The sequence below is a fragment of the Sapajus apella genome, unplaced genomic scaffold, assembly GCF_009761245.1.
Source record: "Sapajus apella isolate SASKATOON/1434 unplaced genomic scaffold, GSC_monkey_1.0 scaffold1, whole genome shotgun sequence".
NCBI classification, from domain to species: domain Eukaryota; kingdom Metazoa; phylum Chordata; class Mammalia; order Primates; family Cebidae; genus Sapajus; species Sapajus apella.
Window position 1 is genome coordinate 26,244,763 of NW_022436941.1, and position 26,201 is coordinate 26,270,963.

A 26,201-nucleotide genomic window follows, 5' to 3' on the forward strand; every position below is an offset into this window, starting at 1 on the left:
ATCAGTGATGTTGAACTTTTTTTCATGTTTGTTGGCTGCATGGATGTCTTCTTTTAAGATGTGTCTGTTCATGTCTTTTGCCCATTTTTTAATGTTTCTTTTTTCTTGTAAATTTGTTTGAATTCTTGCATACTCTGGATATTAGACCTTTGTCAGTTGGATAGATTGCAAATATTTTGTCCCATTTTATGTATGCAGAAACTCTTCAGTTAGATCCCATTTGTCAATTTTTGCTTGTTGCAATTGCTTTTGGCATTTCTGTCATGAAATCTTTGCCTGTGATTATGTCTTGAATGGTACTGCCTAGATTTTTTCCTAGGGTTTTTATAGTTTTGATATTACATTTAAGTCTTTCATCCATCTTGGCTAATTTTTATATAAGGTGTAAGGAAGGGGTCAAGTTTTAATTTTCTGAATAAGGCTAGCAAGATCATTTGTTAAGTTCCCAAGATAATTTATAAATGATCCCAGGATCGTTTATTAAAGAGGGACTCCTTTCTGCATTGCTTGTTTTTGTCAGGTTTTTTGAAGCTCAGATGGTTATAGGTGTGTGGTTTTCCATTGGTCGATGTGTCTGTTCCATTGGTCTATGTGTTCTATTGGTCTATGTGTCTGTTTTGATACCAGTTTACCAGGTTGTTTTGGTTACTGTAGCCCTGTAATACAGTTTGAGGTATAGGGTAGCATGATGCCTTCAGCTTTATTCTTTTTGCATAAGATTGTCTTGGCAACTCCAACTCTTTTGGTTCCATATGAATTTTAAGATAGTCTTTTTCTAATTCTGTGAAGAATGGCAATGGTAGTATAATGGGAATAGCATTAAAACTATAAATTACTTTGGGCAGTATGGCTATTTTCATGATATTGATTCTTGTGATCCATGAGCATGTAATAGATAAGATGTTCATTTGTGTCCTTTCTGATTTCTTTGAGCAGTGGTTTCTAGTTCTCCTTGAAGAGGTCCTTCACTTCCCTAGTTAGCTATATTCCTAGGTATTTTATTCTTTTTGTAGCAATTGCAAATGGCAGTTCATTCATGATTTGGCTTTCTGCTTGCCTGTTGGTGGTGTATAGGAATGCTAGTGATTTCTGTACACTGACTTTGTATCCTGAGACTTTGCTAAAGTTGCTTATCAGCTTAAGAAGCTTGGGCTGACATGATGGGGCTTTCTAGTTTTAGGATCATGTCATTTGCAAAGGTAATCTGACTTCCTCTCTTCCTATTTGAATACCCTTTATTTCTTTCTCTTGCCTGATTACCCTGGCCAGAACTTCCAATAACATATTGAATAAGAGTAGTGAGAGTGGGCATCCTTGTCTTGTGCTGATTTTCAAGGGGAACGCTTCTGGCTTTTGCCCATTATGGTATTGGCTGTGGATATGTCATAGATGGCTCTTGTTATTTGGAGTATGTTCCTTTAATACCTAGTTTATTGACAGCATTTAACATGAAAAGATGTTGAATTTGATCGAAGGCCTTTTCTGCAACTATTGAGATAATCATGTGGTTTTTTTCTTTAGTTCTGTTATTGTGATGAATCACATTTATTTTTTGCATATGTTGAACCAATCTTGCATCCCAGGGATGAAGCCAACTTGATCACAGTAGATAAAAGCCTTTTGATGTGCTGCTGATTCGGTTTGCCAGTATTTTATTGAGGATTTTTTCATCAATGTTCATCAAAGACATTAACCAGAAGTTTTCTTTTTTTGTTGTATCTCTGCCAGGTTTTGGTATCAGGATGATGCTAGCCTCATAGAATGAGTTAGGGAGGATTCCCTCCTTTGTGGTTTTTTGAGATTGTTTCAGTAGAAATGGCACCAGCTGTTCTTTGTACCTCTGGTAGAATTCAGTTATGAATCCCATCTGGTCCTGGGCTTTAATTTTTAATTTTTTTTTTGGTTGGTAGGCAATTTATCACTGTCTCAATTTCAGAACTCCTATTGGTCTATTCAGGAATTCAATTTCTTTTTGGTTTGATCTTGGGAGGGTGTATGTGTCCAGGAATTTATCCATTTCTTCTAGATTTTCCAGTTTATGTGTATAGAGGTGTTTAATAGCATTCTCTGATGGTTGTTTGTATTTCTGTGGGGTCAGTGGTAATATCCCCCTTATTTCTGATTGTGTTTAATCTTCTCTCTTCTTTGTCTACCTAGTGATTAATTAATTTTTTTGAAGAACCCAGCTCCTGGATTTGTTGATTTTTTTAAGAGTTTTTATGTGTCTGTTTCCTTTAGTTTAGCTCTGATCTTGGTTATTTCTTGTCTTCTGCTAGCTTTTGGGTTTGTTCTTGGTTCTCTAGTTCTTTTAGGTGAGATGTTCAGTTGTTAATTTGAGATCTTTCTAGCTTTTTGGTCTGGGTACTTGGTACTACAAATTTCCCTTTTAACAGTGCTTTAGCTGCATCCCAGAGATTGTGCTAGGTTGTCTCTTTGTTCTCATTAGTTTCAAAAAATGTCTTGATTTCTGCCTTAATTTCATTATTTACCCAAGAGTCATTCAGGAGCAGGTTGTTCAATTTCCATGTAGTTGTGTGGCTTTGTGTGAAATTCCTAATCTTGAGTTCTAATTTGATTGCACTGTGGTGTGAGACTGTTAGGATTTCAATCTTTTGCATTTGCTGAGGAGTATTATACTTCTAATTATGTAATTAATTTTACAGTAAATGCTACATGGCTATGAGAACAATATATATTCTGTTGCTATCAGGTCCACTTGATCCAAAGATGAGTTCAAGTCCTGAATATCTCTGTTAATTTTCTGTTTCAATTATCTAATACAGTGAGGTATTAAAGTCTCCCACTATTATTGTGTGGGAGTCTGAGTCTCTTTGCAGGTCTCTAAGCACTTGGTTTATATATCTGGGTGTGCCTGTATAGGGTACATATATATTTAGAATACTTAGCTTTTTTGTTGAATTGAACCCTTTACCATTATGTAATGCTCTTCTCCATCTTTTTTATCTGTGTTGGTTTAAAGTATGTTTTGTCAGAAACTAGGATTGCAACTACTGCTTTTTTTCTGTTTTCCATTTGCTTGTTAAATTTTCCTCTGTCCCTTCTTTTTGAGCCTATGTGTGTCTCTGCACATGAGAGGTTCTCTTGAACACAGCATACTGATGGGTCTTGGTTCTTGATCCAGCTTGCCATTCTGTGTCTTTTAATTGGGGCATTTAGCCATTTACATTTAAGATTATTATTGCTTTGTGTGAATTTTATCCTGTTATCATAATGCTAGCTGGTTATTTTGTAGACTTGCTTATTTGGTTACTTCATAGTGTCAATGGTCTGTGTCCTTCAGTATGTTTCTGTAGCGGCTGGTAACAGGTTTTCCTTCCCATATTTAGTGCTTCCTTCCGGAGCTTTTGCAAGGCAGGCCTGGTGGTGATGAATTCCCTCAACATTTGCTTGTCTGAAAAGGATCTTTTTTCTGCTTCCCACTTAGTTTGGCCAGATATGAAATTCTAGGTTGGAAATTCTTTTAAGAATGTTGAATATGGGCCCCTACTCTCTTCTGGCTTGTAGGATTTCTGCTGAGAGGTCCGCTGTTAGTCAGATGGGTTTTCTTTTCTAGGTGATCTGGTCTTTCTCTCTGGCTTCCCTTAACATTTTTTCTTTCATTTTGACCTTGGAAAATCTGATGATTTTGTGTCCTGGGGTTGACCTTCTTGTGTAGTATCTTTGCTGAAGTTCTCTGCATTTCCTGAATCTGAATGTTGGCCTGTCTTGCTAGGCTGAGGAAATTCTCCTGGATGATATCCAGAAGTATGTTTTCCAACTTGGCCCCATTTTCCTCATCTCTTTCAGGTGCCCCACTCAGTCATAGGTTTGATCTCTTTACATAATCCCAAATTCTCAGAGGTTTTGTTGATTCTTTTTCATTCATTCTTTTAATTACAACTTTATGTTGTTCAAACCTATAGCATATAGGTAATGACAACATTATTTAAAAGGCTATTTTGGATCTTCATTTTCAACTTCCATTTACTTCTTTGTTGTTGTTTTATTCTCCTGCTGCTTTCTCAGAGGCTTTTTAGCATAACATTTCTACTCCTCGCCAATTCATGGGGAATGCACCAGGGCGCCATATGCTCTGAGCCACCCTTGCAGCAGCAGGGATAGATTTGCTCATGCTCCAACCTCTCTCTCGAGTTTTCCTTTAGGTCAGGTGTATGAGGCCTGGGTGAATGTTGTGGCAGTGGAACAGGGCATCATAGACAAGTGATTCACTCATTTCATGTGTTAACCCCCTGGGCTGTGAGCCAAGGACACTGTGAAAGCTACACAGAATAAATCCTTTAGAATTTCTATCTCCTTCTTAAGAGACACGCAAGAAACAAAATTATATAACTGCATAATAGTGTTCCTATTATGGATCTGATTGAGAATTCTTAACAGATTAGCAACACCCACAGTGGACATTAATATGTATAATTATCCCTTGTGGTGTATCTAGCAACTTTAAAAATTATGTCTGGGTTTTGGAATTGCTTGTTTTCAAAAAATGTATTCTGGGGACCAAACTACAAGATTTCCTGGTTGCTCAGAATGTAATAAATACTACTAATAATATATTTCCAAAAATATAGTGTGGTAAATATATTGCCTCTGTAAGGTGATAAACTACAAATCTATTAAATAGCTGGTCCTGTCTTACTAAACTAGGAGACCAGTATTGGTATTATGTTTTCAATTCAAAATCATTGGTTTATTCTGTTGTACCTGTTGGCCATTTTTGAATTGCAGAATGTCATGTAAATTTTTAGGATTATGCAAAACAATCTTCTCAGTGCTCATGTACAATAAATAGATGGTTCTGCTTTCAAATACAGTTTTTCACTTGGTTAATGTAGTCATACAGAGTGGAAGACTTGGAATGTTACATTTGTTTGTGGGAGAATAACCTATCTTTTAACATTCCTATTGCTTTTTTCTTTAGAGTCATATTCAGGTTTCAGAACATCTGTGACCATTACTCCTGTTAACCAACCAAAAATGATTTCTTCTAGGTTGTGTTTCAAGGAATAGTTGTATTTTTCTCTAACAATATATAGTAACCTGGGATTTGCATTTTTAATCTTTCATCTGAGTTACTAGGTATGGTTTTTAGGTCTCTATTTACTTTTAATTATTCATAAATCATTTCCGTAAATAAGCAAATGGAATCAAGTTCCAAGTAAATAATACTCATTGACAACTGCATAAAATAATGAGATTATAAAATGGCTATTATTTTCATATACCATGTTGAGTATATATAAGAAAGGAATGGGTATCATAAACCAGCAATTTGCTTTCTTCTAGTATCATTTTAACATTTATATCTTTATTTAGTGACATCCTGCCTATAAAAATGGATCTGTCAGCAAGGCTACTACAGCATATTTCTTAGACCTATAAGAGACTCTGGTCCCAAGAAATACTGCAAAGTAGCTGTGCTTTTAACAAGTAGTAATGAAATAACAGAATTATTAAAACATGGTAAGTAAGTATTATAAGGAATGTACAATTTGAAACCAGAACAGTACTGACTGAAAACGCTTTCAACAGGCAATAACTTGACAATTCAGGCAACATTATCCAAAGGAAAGTTAAGTATACAAGAACTTAAGGATCACTGAGCAGTGTCTAGAGGGATTTTTGGTTGTCACAAGTTGGGGGCAGTGCTATGACATCTAGTGTTTCTTGTAGAAGTCAAGTATGCTGATAAACACCCAGAACACACAGCACAGTCCCACACAAAAAAGAATTATCCAACCAAAAAGGTCCTGAGGGCCGAGGTTGAGAGGCCCTGGACTACAGCAACTATACTATAAATCCAACATGGAATGTCGTCTCCCAAATAAAACTGGTTGACCTCCGTGAATTTCACACAATAAAATTTTTATTAAAGGTGGTAGATGGCAGTGTGATACTGTAGATTTTGTACTCAAAGTCTTTGTCTTTTCTAACTCTTAAAATGTTTTAATAATTAAGATATGGCATATCAATATTCCAAAGTAATATTTAGGGAAACTATATGCTTCCTTCTTAAGATGAAACTACAGTCTACTTATGAAACACAGGGAAGTTTGCCGAAACATGCTAACTTGGCTTTCTTAATTGTGATTCTGTCACAATTTTTTGTTTTTACTGTTGATAAGATTTATAGGCAAATATACGGGTGGCATGGTATTTTAAGGTATTTTTCTGCCTAATATCTTAAATGTGGTATTAACTTAATTCCTGAGAAAACACATAATCTTCATGGTAAAATAATATGGATTACAAGGGTCTTATGCAAGTGTTCTTTTGATATCATAAAACTTGTGACTCAAACATGAACTCTGCCAGCACAGAGCCCTGAACGGACCAAACATGCACATGATGAAATACACAAAACATCTGTTCCAATCTCCATCTAGTATACACATATTTTTATTTCTAGGAGAGCTTTAAAAAGTAAAAGAAACCCTTTACTTAGCTCCTCACTGACCTTTTTCCTTGCACTCTTTCACACAGGGATGTTCACAAGTTTTGAGAACAAATTTAAGAGTTCAAAGAAAACGAGAGTAAATCCTGGAGAGCTGAAGACATTCCAAAGTGGTAAATGTAGGCTGAAAATGTAGTATCTGAAACTGAGGGGCACTGATCGTCTACTGTAAACACAGACCTACTAACTGCAATGAAGTATCACAGTAGTGTCTGATAGGTAAGACGCAGCATGAGAAGGCAATTGGAATTCATATTTTCATTTCCTAAGTATAATCTGTATAAACATATATTTGCATTAAAATGACCTGTTAGGAAGTATTTACCAAATTAAACAAGATTACTTTAAAAAAAATAGAACCAAAATCAAGAGTGAGTGAAAACACTGAAAGTCGGAACTATGCTTAAAATCTCTACAGATTCTTCCATGGGTAAAGTTACCAAGTTCACAATGTATTCTGTTATTTCAGTAACAGCCTGGTTGCATTCCACATTGGAAAGTAGTTGCACAGCAAGATGACTCTACTATAAAATAATTTTTAGTTATTTTTGACTTTGGCATTTGTCTCAAGTGACTATGAAGAAAGGCTAAAAAAGGCTAACAGAAACCTTTCTCCTCTTACAGTTTTCTACCTTGATCTGGTGACTTTGAGCGAGCTAACTAACCCCTTAGCGTCTTAGTTTCCACATGTATAAAATGGCCACAATAACAGCACTCTCCTCACAAAGCTGTTATGAGGATGAAGTGTTACATACGACACACCTGGAGCAGGGCCTGGCATAGCAAGTGCTCTTAAACACTGTGATTACTGTTTTCTTCTGCTAATAATCAGACAGTGATCACCCATCTGGATGGTATACTATGAGAGACAACTCTCTCATGGCTGGAAAGTCAAGGCAAGAGCCTGTTTCTGCCCCTATCTTGGGCATCTAAAAGTTACTGGTGGTTTCTTATTTGTCTTTGCAACCCTGTCTTGAGAACAGTGACTTAATTGTAGAAGTTCAGTGAGACACTTTCAATCACCTCTCCATCAAATTACTATTTTACAGTACTAGTTTGTTCCTTCCTACTCAATCCAATAATTGGTCTCTTCTTGTATTGTATACTTAAATCTAAACAAGTAGGCATACCTGAAATTTATGTGACTTATCTTTATCCAAATACCAAGACTGCCCAGTTACTTCCTAACTGACCTAAAGTTAGAAATAGTCTGTTTTCAAAATGTGATAAAATGGAATTGGTTCCAAGAATGCCTATAGTTTCAAACCATGTAATTTCAGCTTCAGATGTCAAATAAAAACCGTATTTCCTAACATTGAAAAAACAATAATATTCTCTCTTTGAAGATATATGGGTGGTAACTTACTCTTTTAGTCAGCTGAGTATCCATCATGAAATTGTGCACATGTTTTTCTGCTTTGGTAAGTTCTAGCTTCCTTGCCACTACAGCTACCACCAGGGCTGTGCAACCAGCACCCTGAAAACAAGGAGAGAAGAGAACCCCAAAGCGTTACTAATTTCTGTTTCAGACACATTAGAAAATGTTTTGTATCAAATGCAAAAGTTTCTCAGCATTAAAAAAATTGTCTTCAATAAGTATTACAGAAAACGTGTGATCAACAAATGTACGCAATGTGCCTTAAACTGGGATTAAAACTGTAGTTTACATATTTTAAGAACAAAAGCATATTTGGAAAAAACATTTCCTGAAAAGAAATAAATGGCCTAAAAGCAACTTGGTGAATTTTTGGAGACTTCTTAAAAACACAGCAAATTAGTTATATATCTATAATTATAATAGGAACAAATAACAAATGAGTAGATTAGCATAAATGTCTATGGAGTAGAAATAAGGATTTTTTTCCATAAAGAATAAACCTCTAATTTTAAGATGAGAGCAGCAGGCCTTCAAGCTGATGAACTGCAATGTACCAGGAATGAAAGTAATAAAAATTATCTCAGCATATACACAGCTTCAGAGTGTTCCACACACACAAGAGGAAGGATAACAGGAAGATCACAGTGATCTTAACCTGAGCAACAGAGACCTGTAAAGTGCTGAAGGTAAAGGGTAACCATTATACTATTTTACAGGTTTACTAACATGACACTAGGAAAGTCATGGGTCATCCTTATTTTGAAAACAAACAAACAAACCAACAGTATTCCTTTTTGAATTACAGACCCCTGTATTGATCTCTTAGAGTACCATATATTCTCTTTTTCTAAGAATTATAGTTTTACAGCTCTGTGATCAAGGTGTACTTATTCCAAGTTGTGAGAGTCTTCTTTGCTGAAAAACCGCCAGCTACTTGCAGGCCAGGGGACAAATCTGGGGCACTATTTGGAGGGCCCAGACAAGCTCATAGTGCTGCAGCCACGTCATCAGTCCTGGGCACAGCAAACCTCCCAGCAGGGAAGGGGGCACATGAGGAACTACCTCAGGGGTCTGTGAATGGAAAGTCACACCTCCAGACAGAATCTCAACCCTGAGAGGCCCAAAGAGCCATAGACATTGCCCAACTAGTCTCAAAAAACAGATAACAATGTAAATGGCTGAGCACAGGCAGAGCCCACTGGAGAGAGGCACAGAAAGTAGATGTGATTTAGCTATTCAGTTAGTTGTAGACTAATGAATGCATCTTTGGGCTTACTGAATGAGTTGCTGCAACAAATCTGGCAGGAGGAACAAGATTGAGAAGAAAAGGAGAGAATAAATACACTGCCTGATGATTATGATCATGAAAACTTGGCCACAATGATTGATTAGCCAATACTGCTTTAATATATTTCCAGAGAACTTAAATAGCCCATTCCATCTAGTTATATGAAGAAATCAGTATCCTCAGAAAGAAAGTGCTACTGATCACATGATCAGAGAAAGAGGTTGCCAAGTATTTAGACATTGTCTGATTTAGCCCTCTGATTTTACAGTTGAGACAACTAAAGCAGAGTAAATTATTATTCACTTTATGAGTATATAAAGCATTACGCAGTTACAAACCTTGATGAGCACTGATATATTTCCTACTCTTCATCTCATAATATCTTTATCTATATTTAGGATCATATACAGTTGAATCTCCATATCCATGGGTTCCGTATCCATGGATTCAACTGGGTTGAAAATCTTTGGGGAAAAAAAATGGATGGATGTATCTGTACTGAACATGTATAGACTGTTTTCTTTTGTAATTACGCCTTAATAACAATGTTGTTTAGCAACTATTTGTACAACATTTACATTGTATTAAGGATTGGTAATCTGGAGATTAAAGTACACAGGAGGATGTACCTAGGTTACATGCAAGTACTACACTATTTTATAAAGGACTTCAGCATCCATGGATTTTGGTATTCATGGCAGGAAGCAGGGTTCTGCAACTGAACCCCCACGGATACAAAGGGATGACTGTATATTCTTATTTGTGATTATGCCACAGCTATGATGCATATGATACACTGTATTTCAAAGCAAGACAGGAAATTCAAATTTATCATCTGTTTTATGTGATAAACTCTTAAAGTATGCATGTCTAAAAATTGAGCAACATGGTTACCAAAATAATTAACATTGTTCCTATTATAACTGGCATAACTTTTAAATTGGTAGTTTTTAACCTTGACTCTAAGTAGAATCACTTGGAGAGTCTGTAAAAATCCTAGTGCTGAGACTGTATGCCTCACAGCAGATCTTCATCTCCAGGTGTCTGAATTTTTTTAAAGCTTTCCAGGTGATCCCAATGTACAGTCACTGCTTTAGATAGAGGCGGATAGGGAGTGACTATGACAAACTCCATAAACCTTCTATTAAAACAAGAGGGTCAAAATTCTTATCAGAGTCATTTGACTGGCTTATGAAAACATTCAAGAAATGATAAAGGCAGAGGGTGTGATGTTATTTTGATATTTTGTGCCATATGCAGACAATGAAAGTGAAGTATTTTAGAGCTGGGTACCAATGAAAGAGAAGAATGGCCTTTAGAAGCATCTCTACCCATTTTATTGACTTTCAAACATCTACCATGAAGTCTAATGAGTTCTAGCAGGCTGATGAGACCAAATCAGTGACCACCCACGATAGCCATCTGCATCTACCTGCTGTCTGGTATAGCACATGCCCGACAAACACAGGCTACCCTTTTGCAGATATGCTCCTAGCCACTCCTCAATCCCTGGGTTCTACAGTAACGTGGTGGTTCAAGGCAGCAATGGTTCTTTAAAAAGCAGAGGTCATAAAAATCTGAGGGGCTCCTAACTGCTAGAGAGACAGCTATGAGAGGGTAGTTGGCCCAAGAAGTTGAACTATTCTCCCCTGGCAGGTGACCTTTGCTGAGATTTTTCTGGAAAGAAATCATAATCCTAAGAGGAGTGGAAAATCACTGGTATCAAGAGGCTTGGAAAGCGGATTTTTATTTTTGTTTATTCTCAGGCTCTGTTCTTTTCTGCTATTGGCCTGTTTCTCACCAGGTGTCCTCTCACTCACCAAAAGACATGTGCATTAAAATGAGTACCTCTGTTGCAAATTGGAAAAGAAAGTAAATCCAATAATTCAGTAATTATCAAGACTACTATCTACATACCTCGCTCCATTGTCCTAACTCTACCCCTTTCTAAGTTATGCCTCCAGAGCCACTTTTTGTTCAAATACAAACCCCTTAACTCGTTAAGTTTTATTACAGCGAAGAAAACCACAAACCTATACCTCCCTAGATTCTTAATAAGTCATAAGAGAATCCGACATGTATAGAATCACATTTCAAGACAGTAACCTTATTTTTTAATTTTTAAGAGTTATGCAAGATGAAACTGGCTCACTTCCGAAAGCTTTCTAGGTTCAAGGTAAATTCTTGCCAACACATTCATGGTTATAGTAATTTAAGTAATGGCATAATATTATTGTCCACCCAGTGTCTATTTCCAGGACCATTCTGTTTCATAAAGTGAAATAAGAATGGAAATAATTATGATTTTACAACATTTTCTCCAAAGCTTGTCACCACCACAATCGATGTAGAAACAGTTGGGACTAACATATGTTACTCTCTGAAATTAAGATCCCTGTATGCATTTAACAAGATGAGTCATATTCCTTTCACCAAAGTCAGAAAATGTATCCTGGTTACTTTCTCTCATTTCATTTATCTTCTTAGAAATAAACCTAAGCAAAATCACTAACCTGCCACTTCAAGATGCTTGGGCACCTAAAACCAAAATGAAAAAAATGCAGTGTACTTAGGAAGTCAGTATAGTAAAAACAAAGGTTTAGGTTTCCTTTGCTTATCATCTTTCCTTCTAATGTTGAAAGAGAGAAAAAGGGAAAAGTTAAGGGGGGAGAGGGAGAGGAAGAAAGACTTTGCTTTAGAAAAGATAAGAAATGACAAGTGCTGTTAATGTTCACTACCCTAAGCCAAGCCAGATCAAACTGAATAGACAAACGACTATTAGTTACTATTACCCATGTACCTCTAGGGAAACCCCAACATGTGGATAGTCTTAGATGCTGCCAAGTTAACATTAAAATGTAGTGCTTTTCTCCACTACAGCACAGAAACTGAAAGCCATGTTGAGCCCTTAGATGAAAAAGAAGTTTGGGTATCCCATTTCCCTCAAAATCATGTATCACATATTTGAAAAATTCAAATAAGTGACATATTTTTAGCCTAAATCACCTACTTATGCGGATCCTGCAAATAATTCCAAGAATCCTTTTGAAAGACCATTTTGGGATCAAGCTTTAATAACTTAAGGATACAAGCCTATGAAAAGGAGAAATTCCTTCAATAGCACACTGGGGAAAAGGTTTTGATTATTTCAACACTGAAAAAGACATCTTCCAAAGATTCAACATAATTAAAAAAAAATTTTTTTTGAAACAATGTCTCACTCTGTTGCCCAGGCTGGAGTGCAGTGGCGAGATCTCGGCTCATTGCAACCTCCACCTCCTGTGTTCAAGCAATTCTCCTGCCTCGGCCTCCCGAGTAGCTGGGATTACAGGCGCATGCCACTACGCCCAGCTAATTTTTGTAATTTTAGTAGAGACGGGGTTTCACCATGTTGGCCAGGCTAGTCTCGAACTCCTGACCTCAGGGGATCTGCCCATCTCGGCCTCCCAAAGTGCTGGGATTACACATGTGAGCCACCACACGCAGCCCTTATAAAGAAATTCCAGAATCTTCACCACTACAGAGAATGGCTCTGATAAAAAAAACATGTGTGTTTAAAATATTCTAGTCTTAAAGTATTCTCCTGTGGGTTTTATTATAGCTCCTAAAAGTTCAAAATTCAGTTTGATAGCCAGTTTGTTAGACTAAATAGACTATTAGCCTATAATTAAAATTTATTAAAATAATTTGAAAGAAATCATGCTTTTATGTAAAAATTAATAAAACAGCATTAAGATCTTTAACAAATCAGCTTGCCCTCCAAACGGAAGGTAAAATAAATATCTGAACATATTACCTTTTTTTCTGTCCCTGGAGCTGACTGACTCAATCTACTAGAACCATACCTACATTTTCACTATACTTGCCAGACAAAAATACTTATTCTTTCATAAAAATATGTGAAACAATTCTAGCAAATAACATTTTATAAAGCACTCTGCTTTAATATTATATCCCACTGGACTTTTGCAAGGTTTCCTCAGGTCATGAAAATAAATAAGATTCAAGGGAAGTTTTAAAGACAAATTCTATCAAAAATGCCCTGAGTGTCTTCAAATACAAGTTGGTGTATGCTACTAGAGGATGGAGGTCAATTTCAAATGTCCTTATTGTGAGGGGAGAGTGTGTGGTGTTTGAGCCCAGTGATTAAACCTGGGCTGGGGCAACTCAAGCCTCCTTTACAGTGATTTGCTTGTTCAGCTCATTCTTGTACTCTGCGTGTCAGAAAGAAGGAAGTACTGCATAAAACTGCTCATCAACAATGAGTCATCCCTGGGTTTAAATCTCCTGATTAGCAACAGTGCCAATGTGAGTGCAGGTACTTCAGAGACAGGAAGGACAGCTCTGCCAATTAAAAGTGCTGATAGTTTAGAAAAATTAGGTGAAATTGTGGAGTCAATGAGCTGTGTGCTAAAAGGTCACAAGTTCCAGCTCTACTTTTCTGTACCCAGAAGACAGAGGCTGTCATATTTCTTCAAAAAAATTTTTTGGGATCCACTTATGAAATTTCCTGGGAGGAAGTGAAGGTCCCCAAGAAAGGACATTGCTGGGGAATTTAGCCTTGTGACTGAAAAGGCTCATCATCTCCTCTGGCTGCTCTGTGCAAAACAGAAACTACTGTAAGCACTTAAAGATACCCTCCCCTCACTGGGGCTTTTTTTTTTTTTTTTTTTTTTTTTTTCCATAAGATTCAATGAACACAACAGAACCAAAAAGCAAACTGAAAGTTAAAACCTCTTCAAAATTATTTGATACTAAACACCTAATGTCAAATCGTATGAGACATTTTTAAAAATCCTAAAGTGTTTTGCACATTTTCAAACATGCAACACCAAGGAATGGCTTCAGATCAGTTTCTCAGGATTTCTATGACCACTGGCAGGGGAAACAAATCCTCAAACGGAAATAGAGAAAGTAACAGGAAGAGGAATATAATCAGACCTTAGGTTTTACATCCTTTCATATCCATCATTTCTCTTTATGAGCTCCAGCTAATTCTTGCTGTTTTGGAACACCCTCTTACTAACTTAACAGGGTAGTGTCATTGCTCTTCAGGATGCAAACTGTTTAACTGATGGAGTCACCATGTAATATTAAAACAAGATTTCCTTGGCAGAGGGCAAATTTAATGCGGAGAGGATTATCATCAAATGTTCTTAAGGAAAGGCAAGGCTGTGTAAAGGCTTCTGTCCTCAACTGACGTTTTTTTTGTTGCCTGGATAAATTTTTAAAATTTAATTAGTGTAGTGATTTTCAAATTGCTATGAACTGCAAAAGCTTTATGCATTGCTTTTGTTTACACAGAACTACTAGTGGGATGGAAGAAACCTAAATCACCCACGTGTGAAATGTCCTCAGTTTTCTTGAGGGATTCATGCTAGATGTCAAAGTCTAGTGGTTTATAAATTGCTATTAGAGAACTATTTATTGGATGACAACCTGCATCCCTCAGAATTAACAGATATTACTCCATATTTAAAGATAATTAAGCCAAAAAACCAGTGATTTATGCTCCAGTCAAAAGGCCAGTAAGAGTCACCATAATTTTACAGAAATAGAGAAGCAAAAATAAATGAGCAAACCTCATTCTAGTAGAATAAGAAAGATACCCTTACCTACAAGGCTATCTTTCACTCTTGAAACAATCATATATATTCATAGCTTTCAGGATGTGTTATATCTATATGTCTAGGAAGATAAAATAACTTTGTAAATGCTAAGTAAAATAATTACTTTACTGGAAAAGTGGAGACATTGAGAAACTAACTGGTGCTGTCTAAAAGCTAAGATAGGCACTGTGATCTAACAATATTACCTGCCTACCACCTTCAACCAAAAGTACTAAGTTATTTAGAAATCATCCCATTGTTTATCATGACCTTTACAATAGTAAACCCTCAGGTCCTCAGTACTTCCTCAGATAGTGGAAGGGTAGAAGAATAAAGAGAAAATAAGTAATTACAACCATAATGGTTTTCTCTTGAAGGCTAGTGAGTGATTTTCTTCTATTAGGCAATCCCATGACCTATGCTGTAAAAATATTATTAATAAGAGACCTTGGTCTCTTGAGCTTTAATTCCCATACTGGTCTTGGTAATGCAGAAATTTCTACATTCTCTCTAGGAGTGTCTAGGTCACTTCCATTCACATTCCCTTGATCCCTAAGGAGCTGATGGGACATGTAATGAACTCCCAGAAGTGAATCCCAGGTAGACTGCCCTGTAGCCTGACGCCATGGGAATCTGCTTGGTATAGGAGTAGAGATAATCCAACTCTATGTAGCATTTCAAATAGGTTACTCAAAGATTAGTGAATTTCTCTGTATGCAAGTAAACCAATTTTGAACAAGTCAATTAGGAAGTAAGTCTGTCCCTTATGAAGGAGAGGGAATAGAGCTCCTCAGCCTAAGAATAGAGGGACTGCTTTACCATGAGCTGAGAGGGCTGGAACGAAGTCACCGTAAATTCCACTACATGTAACATTTTTGTGTTCACATATATTTAATGGTACTATAACTTCTCTTTTTTAAGAGGCAGTTCAAGAAGGTAAATAAAAGATTTGTACTATCTGATGAGACTTTGAAGGAACAATTCTTGAGACATGAGGGACAAGAAAATATCAAGGAAGAATAAACGTTTTGTAAAGCCTAGGCAAGTTTAACCTCAAATTTGGCTCTGATTCCATGGTGGATAAGCCTGTGCACATGACCCTTGAGTCACACCTGATTCAAGAATAAAAGAGGGTACCATCTTGACAAAAAGTAACACTAAGGAAGTTGTTTCTAAGAAACACTGGGGGAATGATACTGCAATTACCAGTTTTTATAAATAGCATCATTTATATCCCTTTTGGGCATGTTATGGGCCTTCTAAAAACACATCTATGCAAATTATATTTCTCAAAGCATCATACCACATAATAAAATGCTATTATTTGAGGGAAAAAGGGGAAGTGATCCAATAGTAAACAGATAATGGAGCATACCAAGTATTATATTTTTTTAAAAGTTCGCTATAATTTTTTAAACTATTTTTCATTTATATACAAATAATGTTAAATTATGCCCCCAAATTATATTTTCTACAACTGGGACTTGAAATGGCCATCTTGTTACAACTGGGACATTAAAATTGAACCTGGATTTTATTTTCAAAGCTAGCTGCCTTATCCCAGTTGAATACTACTGAAGGGGGAGATGGATGTTGCCTCCCTGTCTACAACAAGGGCACTCCTTCCATTCAGCTGCGACTCTTGGAGCAGTGTTCCCAGGAGGCTGTTGCAAGGGTATGCACCGTGCAATGGCCACCACTCAGAGGCCCTCAAATGGCAAGCCTCTGCTCTCTCCTACCAGGCTGTGAGTGAATACAGTAGAGGTGCTGAACAGAGTACCTGGTTTCAGATATTCTGAGAATTTGGAACTTGCAGTACTCGTTCACATCCTCGTGCAGACAGAAACCAAACAAGAATCAAGATGACACTCGTTGCTGTAAGCAAATTTTAAAGAATAGATAAAGAATGCAGACAAGCCTAGGTCATTGAAAACTGTGCATCAACAATTTGAAACTACCTCTGGTTTAAATATTTAGAAGTGGACACCACATTATAATCACAGCTTGCTTGCTAGCCTCCCATTTCCTATACTAAAAGAAATGGAGCAAAAAAGCGGTCCTGGCTAGTCATGTCTAGAGGGGCAAAAAACGCATCTAAGCATTTTAGGCATGCCAGGAGAATGATGGCACGTCAGCAGCAGACCTTTCTCAAGTGTTCTACAAGACCTGGCCCTCTGTCCCTTCCTCATGCCAGGCCACTTTCCCCTTTTGCTCTTTGTGCTCCTGGCCCAGTGACCTGGCTCCAATGTCCTGAGCTCCTTCTTGCCTCATTGCTTTCAAAGAAACTGCTTCCTCTTCGTGGAATGCCTTTCCCATCTCCCTTCCTGGGTATGCATACTTCTCACTTCAGTGTAAAAGTCAATTTTCCAGAGATTTATCTGGGTAGATCCCATCCCTCTCCTCCAGGCCCAAAACGGGCTAGAAGCTTTACTAGTTACACAATGTAATGAATCATTATTTTTAAAATGTAAGTCTTCCCTTGTAAGCTCCATGAAGGCAGGGCAGTAAGTTTCTATCTTCTTTTGATATATTCCTAGTACCTAGACCAGTGCCTGGCACTCAACATTCATTAAAAGAAAAATAATTATTACATCTTCAATCCTTCAACACATTTCAAGATAGTTATATGGCCACATTTTACAATTTACTCAAATTTGCACAGCTAGTAGAAATGGAACATGAGAGAACACAGACTTAAAGGACTTCCTGACTCTGAAGCCAAAGCTCCAAGATCAAATTAGTTCGTCAAATTAGTGCCCGCCCCACAGGGGCAATCAAACAACTCTACCTCTTCAACAGAATTTCATGATGAGAAGAATTACGATGAGAACTATTGAAATTCTCTCTCTACACAAATTGGATTTATTTATACCGATTTCCTGCTGATGGGAAAACAAGTTGCTCACAATGACTTAACACGTGGACTGAGTGGTTTAAGTGCCTTCTTGAGTGTAAATGAAAGAGATGTGAAGTATAAAGACACTTACCATAATTCCAGTAAGCAAGCAGACTCCTTTTCCACAGTATGTATTAGGTACCATGTCACCATAACCAATGGAGAGGAAAGTTATTGATATCAACCACATCGCTCCAAGGAAGTTGCTAGTAACATCCTGTTGATCATGGTACCTGAAAAACAGCAAACAAGGGCCCGTCCTTTATAATTAATCTCCAGTATGACAGCTGAGTGTGGTTTGGTTCAATTCAGTGAATTTACTGTATCTCCTATAAACTGCTATATTTAGAAGTTTTCAAAGCTTGTGAATATAAATAAAATTGAGTTCCATCTAAGCAATCCCAGACATCAGAAAGAGCCTCAACTTTATAAATAATCTGAAAGAGGCTGTAAAATATGAAACGGATTTCCTCACTGGTGTAAAATGGCACATTTATCTGTGTAGACTCCAATGGCCCTGCCCGAGTCTCGTCACTCCTTGACTAGCTGATGTGCCAGACTTGGAAGACAATATGCAGCTGCCCAGTCTCACTCCTCACCTTTGTAAGCAAAATGAACCATGCTCTCCCCTTTGCTTGGATTGTCCTTTGCTACCTTTATTTCCTGAAGATTGCTAACTCCTCTTCATCCTTCAAAGCAAGTTCAAGTGGGAGCCTTTTCTGCCGTCTCTTCCCCTCAGTGCCTCCCCTGTGCTCCCTCAGTATCCTGCATATCCCTAGATCATGGGACCTTATTGCAATATCCTTCATCCTTGAACACAGAAACTGTACCTCTGATCACAGAGTCCTTGCCCATAACCAGAGCTTAATAGAAGTTGTCTTACCAGTTACACACAAAGAACTTATAGTTAAAAAGAGGGAGAGGGATACAAAGTATTGTAATCATTCTTTGAGGTGTCAAATTTTACTGGTAAGGAAGAAAGCTTTTATATCAGAAATAGGTATCCTATCACATTTTGGTTGAATTAACGTACTAAAGGGGAAACCCTCTGTGCCCACGATGTGGACACCGGTTTTATACAACAGCACATATGCATACAACAGTAAGGCCATGGGAGTTGTCACCCTAGAAGAATTTGCTCTGGATTCACATTCTGTGTAGTCATGGGGCAGAGAGGCCCTGCTCTGCTTTCTATGACAAGCAGGCCCCAGACTCCCGTCACCCGAGGACTTCCTTGCTTTTCGCCCACCATTGGAAAGGACCACCACTCCTTCCCATCTCTCAGACATGATTCAGAGGGCTTTCCTTTCCTCATTTATTGCTCTGCAAAATATACTGATAATTGCCTGGTCCTCATCATCATCTGCTTCACTCACTCAGTCCTGACTTTCAACTCAATTCCCCATCTGTGTCTGTGCTGCCAGTGCTGTGGTGGCAAGGCGGCTGCTCCTAGCCAGAGCCCCAGGATTAACCCTGTATGCAACCTACACTGGGCCACTGCATTCTCTATGCTTTCTATTTTTTCCTGTCCCTCATCCCATGCCAAGCTTCCTGCATCAGAAACCTAAAATGCAGATTTATTTTATATCATGGGGTATAAGCTTTTCACCACAGTATCCGATCTTACACTCTATATCTTTGGACGCCCAAGAGACCCATTCTTATCACATTTGTCCCTTAGCTTTCTTCCAGAGAAGTTCTCTCTAAGAAATTCTGTTTCCTGCTACTTTGGACTAAGGAAAGAGGCTCCGGGCAGGAGTGGGTGGAACCCCAGAGAAAGAGTAATGACTGATCTCCTGGAATCAAAGGGAAGGGCATTGAACAGGCAGCCAGCCTGGTTAGGAGCATTCTGCAAGTTTCTGGTGCCAAGGTGCAGAAATCACCTCTGTTCCTCACCCCAAAACAACCTCCATGACCTGGCTGTAGAGTCCCCTCTTCCCAGACTGTCTTGGTGTAGAGGCCGTCATTGTCAAAAGGAAAGTCAAATGTATTCCTAGCATTTCAGGCAGACGGATGAGTGTATTTCCCCTGAGAGTCTTTGTTACCTAACATACACCTAGGAAGGTGCTATGTGATTAGTGCTATGCCCAGCCACAATATAAGCTAAACAGGATTCTGTGGACTGCTCTGGGAGCCTGCTATCCATATGTAACAGCTTCGATGGGAGGACCTGGCTTTCCTTTAAAAATAAATCCCTAGAAGCAAGCTCTGGATTATAACCTATTAATAGTATTGGGGCTCTCTACTTAGTATTCCTCACCAAGCAGTTCCTAAAACAGAAAATACATTATCCTGTCATAAGTATGGGCTATAAAGAGAGGGGAGGCAAAAGAGTTCATTTCCTATTCACTTTTTAATTGTGAGATAAAGTTTCCTCTTAGCATAGTTCATATACAGATCTGATACACTTAAGAGTTAATGACTCTAGTTCCCTGATTAATACTTACTGAGTGTTCACTATGTACTCAGAGCTTAACTTGCATTTTTTCATTTGACATATGTTTTAATGCATGGACAATCTTTGGCTGAAACAGTTACATTCTTGACCTCTGTATCAGCAAAGTGTCCTTCAATACTTAGTTTCTAGACACTTAGAAAATGCGCCTGGGTCCCAGTGAAATCTTCAAGTTATTTTTTCACTGCCATGGTGAGTGGCCAGAGCACTATTATTAATATCTAGCTAGGCTGGCTAGGCATGGTGGCTCATGCCTGGAATCCCAATACTTTGGGAGGCCAAGGCAGTCAGATCTCCTGAAGTCAGGAGTTTGGGACCAGCCTGCCCAACACAGTGAAATCCCATCTGTACTAAAAATACAAAAATTAGTGAGGTGAAAGGTGCATACCTATAGTCCCAGCTACTTGGGACGCTAAGGCAGGGGAATCACCTGAACCTGGGAGGCGGAGGTTTCAGTGAGCTGAGGTTGCAAGACTCCTTCCCAAATTAAAAAAAAAAATATCTACCTAGGCATGTGGTTTTCATAGAGCAGCTAACTACAAAGAGAACTAAGAGATTTTATACTAGAAACAAAGCTCTCTGAAGGTACCTTCATGGCTGTTGCCTACAGAGAAATCTCAACTTTGAGATGGGTGTCAAAGTCTTTCTAATCTCTCCCTCCTGTAAAATAACATCTCATACTAATGTTTATGTTACACTCAGACATACTTGATTGTGAATATTCAAGGTGAGGTAATCAGGAACCAAATTAGATACTTTTAGAGTAATCTCCTATTTTGTTTTTCTGTAACTCAGAAACAAATATTAGACTTTTCACAGGATGATATTATTTTAATCCAAGTTTTTAATCTATGACAGATTCACATTAAAATTAGTGTAAGAAGTGCCCGATAATCTCAATCTTTTAAAATGAGGACTTTGGAGTTGCGGCATGAACTCCACGCTTCAGGGACTAAGATCGTAAGATCAGCTTTAATGTTTTAAAAGAAGCAAAATGTTTATTTTCTTAATTTCTATTCCTAATTCACTTCTTCATTCATTGCTGACTGTGGGTCTCACACTCTTTCTTAGATTGCAAATATGACAGCTTTCTATAACATTTGTCAAAGTTCACAGAGTTATCCTTCCCAGCTCAGTGCTTTCTTCCCCAGGAGAGCGGTGGCCTCTGTGCCCTGCCTCCCTCAGCACCTTCATGCTAATGGCTGGCAGTTATGCTGTTCTTCACAGCTCTCTTTCTCTGCAGATGTGTTTCCTTCTGCTGGGAAACACATTCCCCCTTTTCTCTAACCCTGATTTGTACTTTGAGGATCTGTTTGTGGGTGTCCTTCTCCAGATTCCCTGTAGCTTTTGGTCAGCATGATACTCCAGCCTGGTTCCCTCTCTGTATCCCAGGAACATCTTGTAGATATCTCTAGCAACATTCGACAAATGTTACTTTGGGTCATAAGACAGGTAATGTGGGATTTGCCCATCTAACATGCCCTTAGAATTGAAATTATAAAGAATTTGAAGACAAAGACTATGCTTTATTCATTGTTGTACAGTCACAGATGCTTATAAAAATATAACAGGGAAGTAATCGTTGACGTAATTAGTGTGACAAAGGGAAACATTTCTTCAACTCGACTTACCCTAGGCCACATGCTTGATTTTTTGGATCATATACATAGATACAAAAAGTGGATAAAAATAATTCTGGCTCATAAGTGAACGTAAATTGGATTTGTCACATTACGTTCCAAGATCTGTGTGCAACTTATAATGTATTTTTATACCTTTAAAAATAATTCAGTCATGGAGGTTAACAGCTAACAAATTGTGTTCATTAATACTTTTCTATTAAGCTTACCAGTAATACTAAAAATGGCAAAAAAAAAAATCTCATCTCAAATGTCAGCTCTGGTCTCAAATGTCAACCTTAGTTACATAGTGAAAAGTATTATGGAGATGTTAATGCATGTGATCAAACCACCATCACTTCTCTTTCCGGAATCCATCTCTCTCCTGAAATACCACTAAAGTGACAGCAATGCATTTTTTTAAAGGTGTAAACCAACAAGAACAAAGGGAAATGAAAGGAGACATCGGAGAACAAGAAACAATACATTCTTATCTGAATGAGTGTGTATCTTCCTTTCAGCCAAGATGGAGCAACAGAGAACTAGATTTATACCTCTCCTGAAACAACTAAAAAAGCAGATAAAATATTTGATACAATGGTTATCAAGACATTGGTTATCTAGCAACAAAGGATAGTGATTCTTGAGAGACGGAGAACAACTAAACTGAGCAATACAATTACTTCCACTTTAATGCCTAAAGAGAATCTCCCAGGTGCAGCTCAAGGAAGGAAACCTGGCACTGCCAGGAGGTCTCCCTCTATTGAAGGACAGGGCTGGAAATCCAGGGAGGCCAAGAATTCAAAAGTCCAAAAATCAGGGAAGAGAAACCTGTACAGAGACATATGCAGAGATCTGCAAAGAGGTCTGCTCGATTATTCAGCTGAAAACTCATTAGTACCTGCCTGCAAAACTACTCAAGGCTGGAGAAGAAGCTGTACTCTATGTGAAGTGATACAGTATCGCTTGAAGATAGACTACAGTAAAAGGTAAACTATCAGGTGAAGAAAGATTGTGCTAACATAGGTATGCTGTGCCTAAATATGTAAGTGCAGGCATACTTGGGGATACTGCAGGTTCAGTTCCAGTATCTGGAATCTTGTAATCATGCAAATATTTCAGTAAAGCAAGTCACACAAATTTGTTTCCCAGTTTATAAAAAAGTTATGTCTATACTATACTCTAGTTCTATTAAGTGGTGCTATAGCATAATGTCTTAAAAATGCATATACCTTAATTGAAAGTACTATATTGCTCAAAAATTCTAACGATTTAGTCCTTCAGTGAGTCATAATCTTTTTGCTGGTGCAAGGTGTTTTCTCGATGTTGATGGCTACTGATTGATCAGGGTGGTGCTTGCCAAAGGTTGAGATGGCTGTGGCAATTTCAGAAAATAACACAGAAATGAAGTTTGCCACATTGATGGACTCTTTCTTTCATGAAAGATTTATCTGTAGCATATGATGCTATTTGGATAGCATTTTACCCACAGAACTTCTTTCAAAACTGGAGTCAATCCTCCCAAACCCTGACACAACTTGATCAACTAAGTTTATGTATCTTTTAAAGTCTTTGTTGTCATTTCAACAGTGTTGGCAGCATCTTCTCCAGGAGTAGATTCCATCTCAAGAAACAGTTTATTTCCTGATCCATAAGAAGCAAAGCAAACTCCCCATATGTTCAAGTTTGATCATGAGATTGCAGCAATTCAATCACTTCTTCAGGCTCTACTTGTATTAATAATTCTAGTTCTCTTGCTATTTCAATTATATCTGCAGTTACTTCTGTTGAAATTTGAATCCTTTAAAGTTATCCATGAGGTTTAGAATCAACTTATTCCAAACTCCTGTTAATGTTGCTATTTTGACCTCCTTCTCTGAATCATGGATGTTCTTAATGGCATGTAAAATAAGTGAATCCTTTCCAGAAGGCTTTTGATTTACATTGCCTAGCTCCATCAGCTATACACTTACGAAATGTATTTCTGAAATAATATGACTTGAAAGTCATAATTACTCCTTGATCTGTGGGCTGCAGAATGGATGTTGCATTAGCAGGCATGAAACAGCATTAGTCTTGTATATCTCCATCGGAGCTCTTGGGTGACCATGTGCATCATCAGTGATCAGTAATATTCTGAGAAAAGTCTTTTCTTTTTTAGCAATAGGTCTCAAAAGTGGCTTCAAATACTCAGTAAATGATGCTATAAACAGATGTGCTGTCCTTCAGGCTTTGTTGTTCCACTTAAAAGGCACAGGCAAAGTAGATTTGGTATAATTCTTAAGGGTCCTAGGATTTTCAGCATGGCAAATAAGCATTGGCTTTACCTTAGAGTCACCAGCAGCATTAATACCTAAGACAGTTCACTTGTCCTTTGAAACTTTGAAGCCACGCATTAACTTCTCCACTCTAGCTATGCAATTCCTAGATGACATCTTTTTCCGATAGAAGGCTGTTTCATCTACACTGAATATCTGTTGTTTCTTGCAGCCACCTTCAACAATGATCTTAGCTAGATGTCCCAGACACCTTGCTGCTGCCACATCAGCACTTCCTCCTTCATCTTGCTTTTATGTTAGGAAGATGGTTTATTTTCTAAACCTAATGAAACAATCTGCTAGCTTCAAGCTTTTATTCTGCAGCGTACTCACCTCTCTCAGCCTTCAAAGAACTGAAGAGAGAGTTAGGACCTTTCTGCATTAGGCTTTAGCTTGAGGAAATGTTGCAGCTGGTTTGATCTTCTATCCAGACTACTCAAACTTTTTCCATATCAGCATTAAGGCTGCTTTTTTTCCTATTATCCATGTGTCACTGGAGTAGCACTTTTAATTTCCTTCAGCTTTTCCTTTGCATTCACAACTTGGATAAATGTTTGGTATAAGAAGCCTAGCTTTCAGCTTACCCCAGCTTTTCAAATGCCTTCCTCATTAAGCTTAATCAGGTCTCTCTTTTGATAGAAAGTGGGAGATAAGCAATCCTTCCTGTCACATGAACACTTGGAGGCCACTGTAGGTCATTCGTTGGCCTTATTTCAATATAATTGTGTTTCAGGGAATAGGAAAGCCAGGTGAAAGTGAGAGACACGGGGCAACAGCTAGTTGGTGAAGCATTCAGAATACACACAGCATTTATCAATTAGGTTTGCCTTCTCTATGGGCTTGGTTCATATGGGCCTGGTTCATGGAACCCCAAGATAATTACAATTGTCATATCAAAGATCCCTGATCGTAAGTCACATAAGAGGTATAATAATAATGAAAAAGTTTGAAAAACTACAAGAGTTACGAAAACGTGGCACAAAGACACCAAGTGAGCACGTGCTATGGGAAAGATGATGCTGACAGACCTGCAGCATTGACACAGTCCTTCAGTTAGTAAAAAACGCAATATCTGTGAAACACAATAAAGTGAGCACAATAAAGTGATGTAAGCCTGTGTGCTATAAACTCCAAATGAACCCCTGAAATAACACATTGAAAAAAAATAGCTGATAATAAAGGATATAAAACTGAATATTAAAAAATAATCCTGAAAGCCAGAAATAAAGGGGAAAAAAAAGGACAGAGTTGAAGCAAATAGGAAATGAATAGCAAAAGGAGAGATTTACACAAGCATATCTGTAACCACATTAAATACAATGGTCTGTTTACCTTCAATTTGAAGCCACAAATTGTCATAGAACCCATGGAAGTGTCTCAACTTGGAGAAATCAAGTATCACAAAATGCATGGATAAAGTCCAAAGCTAAAAACAGGGGAACTGATTAAGCCTAAGTATACAGAATGATGAATACTCATGTACCCACCCTGCCTGGTACCACCAGACAACTCACGGGAGAAGATAGATTCATTCTCTGGGGATAGACTAGATACTCAGAGACTCGGGGCCCAGCCAAGGGCAGAAGAAGTGTTTGGGGCTGAAAACAATGGCATTAAGTTCACATTTCTAAACTGAGCAGCAGCATTTCTAGTTTCTTTCCTTTACTTCCCATACCTGACCATAATATTAGAATTTGATAATAGAGAGAGAAAGAATATTTTTCTCTGGAGAAACAGGACAACTCAGAAGAGACATTCATGTATTAATATCAAGAATTCCCTAATGAAAAACTCAGCTTTTACCAAACAGTGATTGTTATCAAACAGTAAGTCCTTACCCTTAATGAGCTTCCAACTGGCTCCCAATTGCCACTTTTAATATGAAAGAATGGCAAATGAACAGCACACACTTGAATCTGATTTCTATAGAAAAGATAGACAAAAGGGAGGAAGGAAGAAAGAAAAAGAGGAAGGGAAGGGAGGAAACGACAAATCTGAGATGATGTAGAGTGATGAGTGGACTGGACTCCTGAACTATGTAGATTCTACTACAAAAAAACTAAATAAAAATTTACTATGCAGTCATACATAAAGAATGAGTTCATGTCCTTTGCAGGGACATGGATAAAGCTGGAAACCACCATCCTCAGCAAACTGACACAGGAA

General features: G+C 37.8%; 1 protein-coding gene across 4 annotated transcripts in view; it reads right to left on the bottom strand.

The window, feature by feature from the left end:
- The window catches only part of KCNN2 (potassium calcium-activated channel subfamily N member 2), a 150,948-nt gene that overhangs the window by 14,452 nt on the left and 110,295 nt on the right, over positions 1-26,201 (bottom strand). For all 4 annotated transcript variants that reach the window (XM_032274335.1, XM_032274334.1, XM_032274336.1 and 1 more), the window contains 2 exons: positions 17,735-17,876; positions 7,839-7,949 (listed from right to left, as the gene is read on the bottom strand). In XM_032274335.1, the coding sequence (XP_032130226.1) occupies positions 7,839-7,949; positions 17,735-17,876 (253 nt within the window). The remainder of the gene's footprint in view (positions 1-7,838; positions 7,950-17,734; positions 17,877-26,201) is intronic.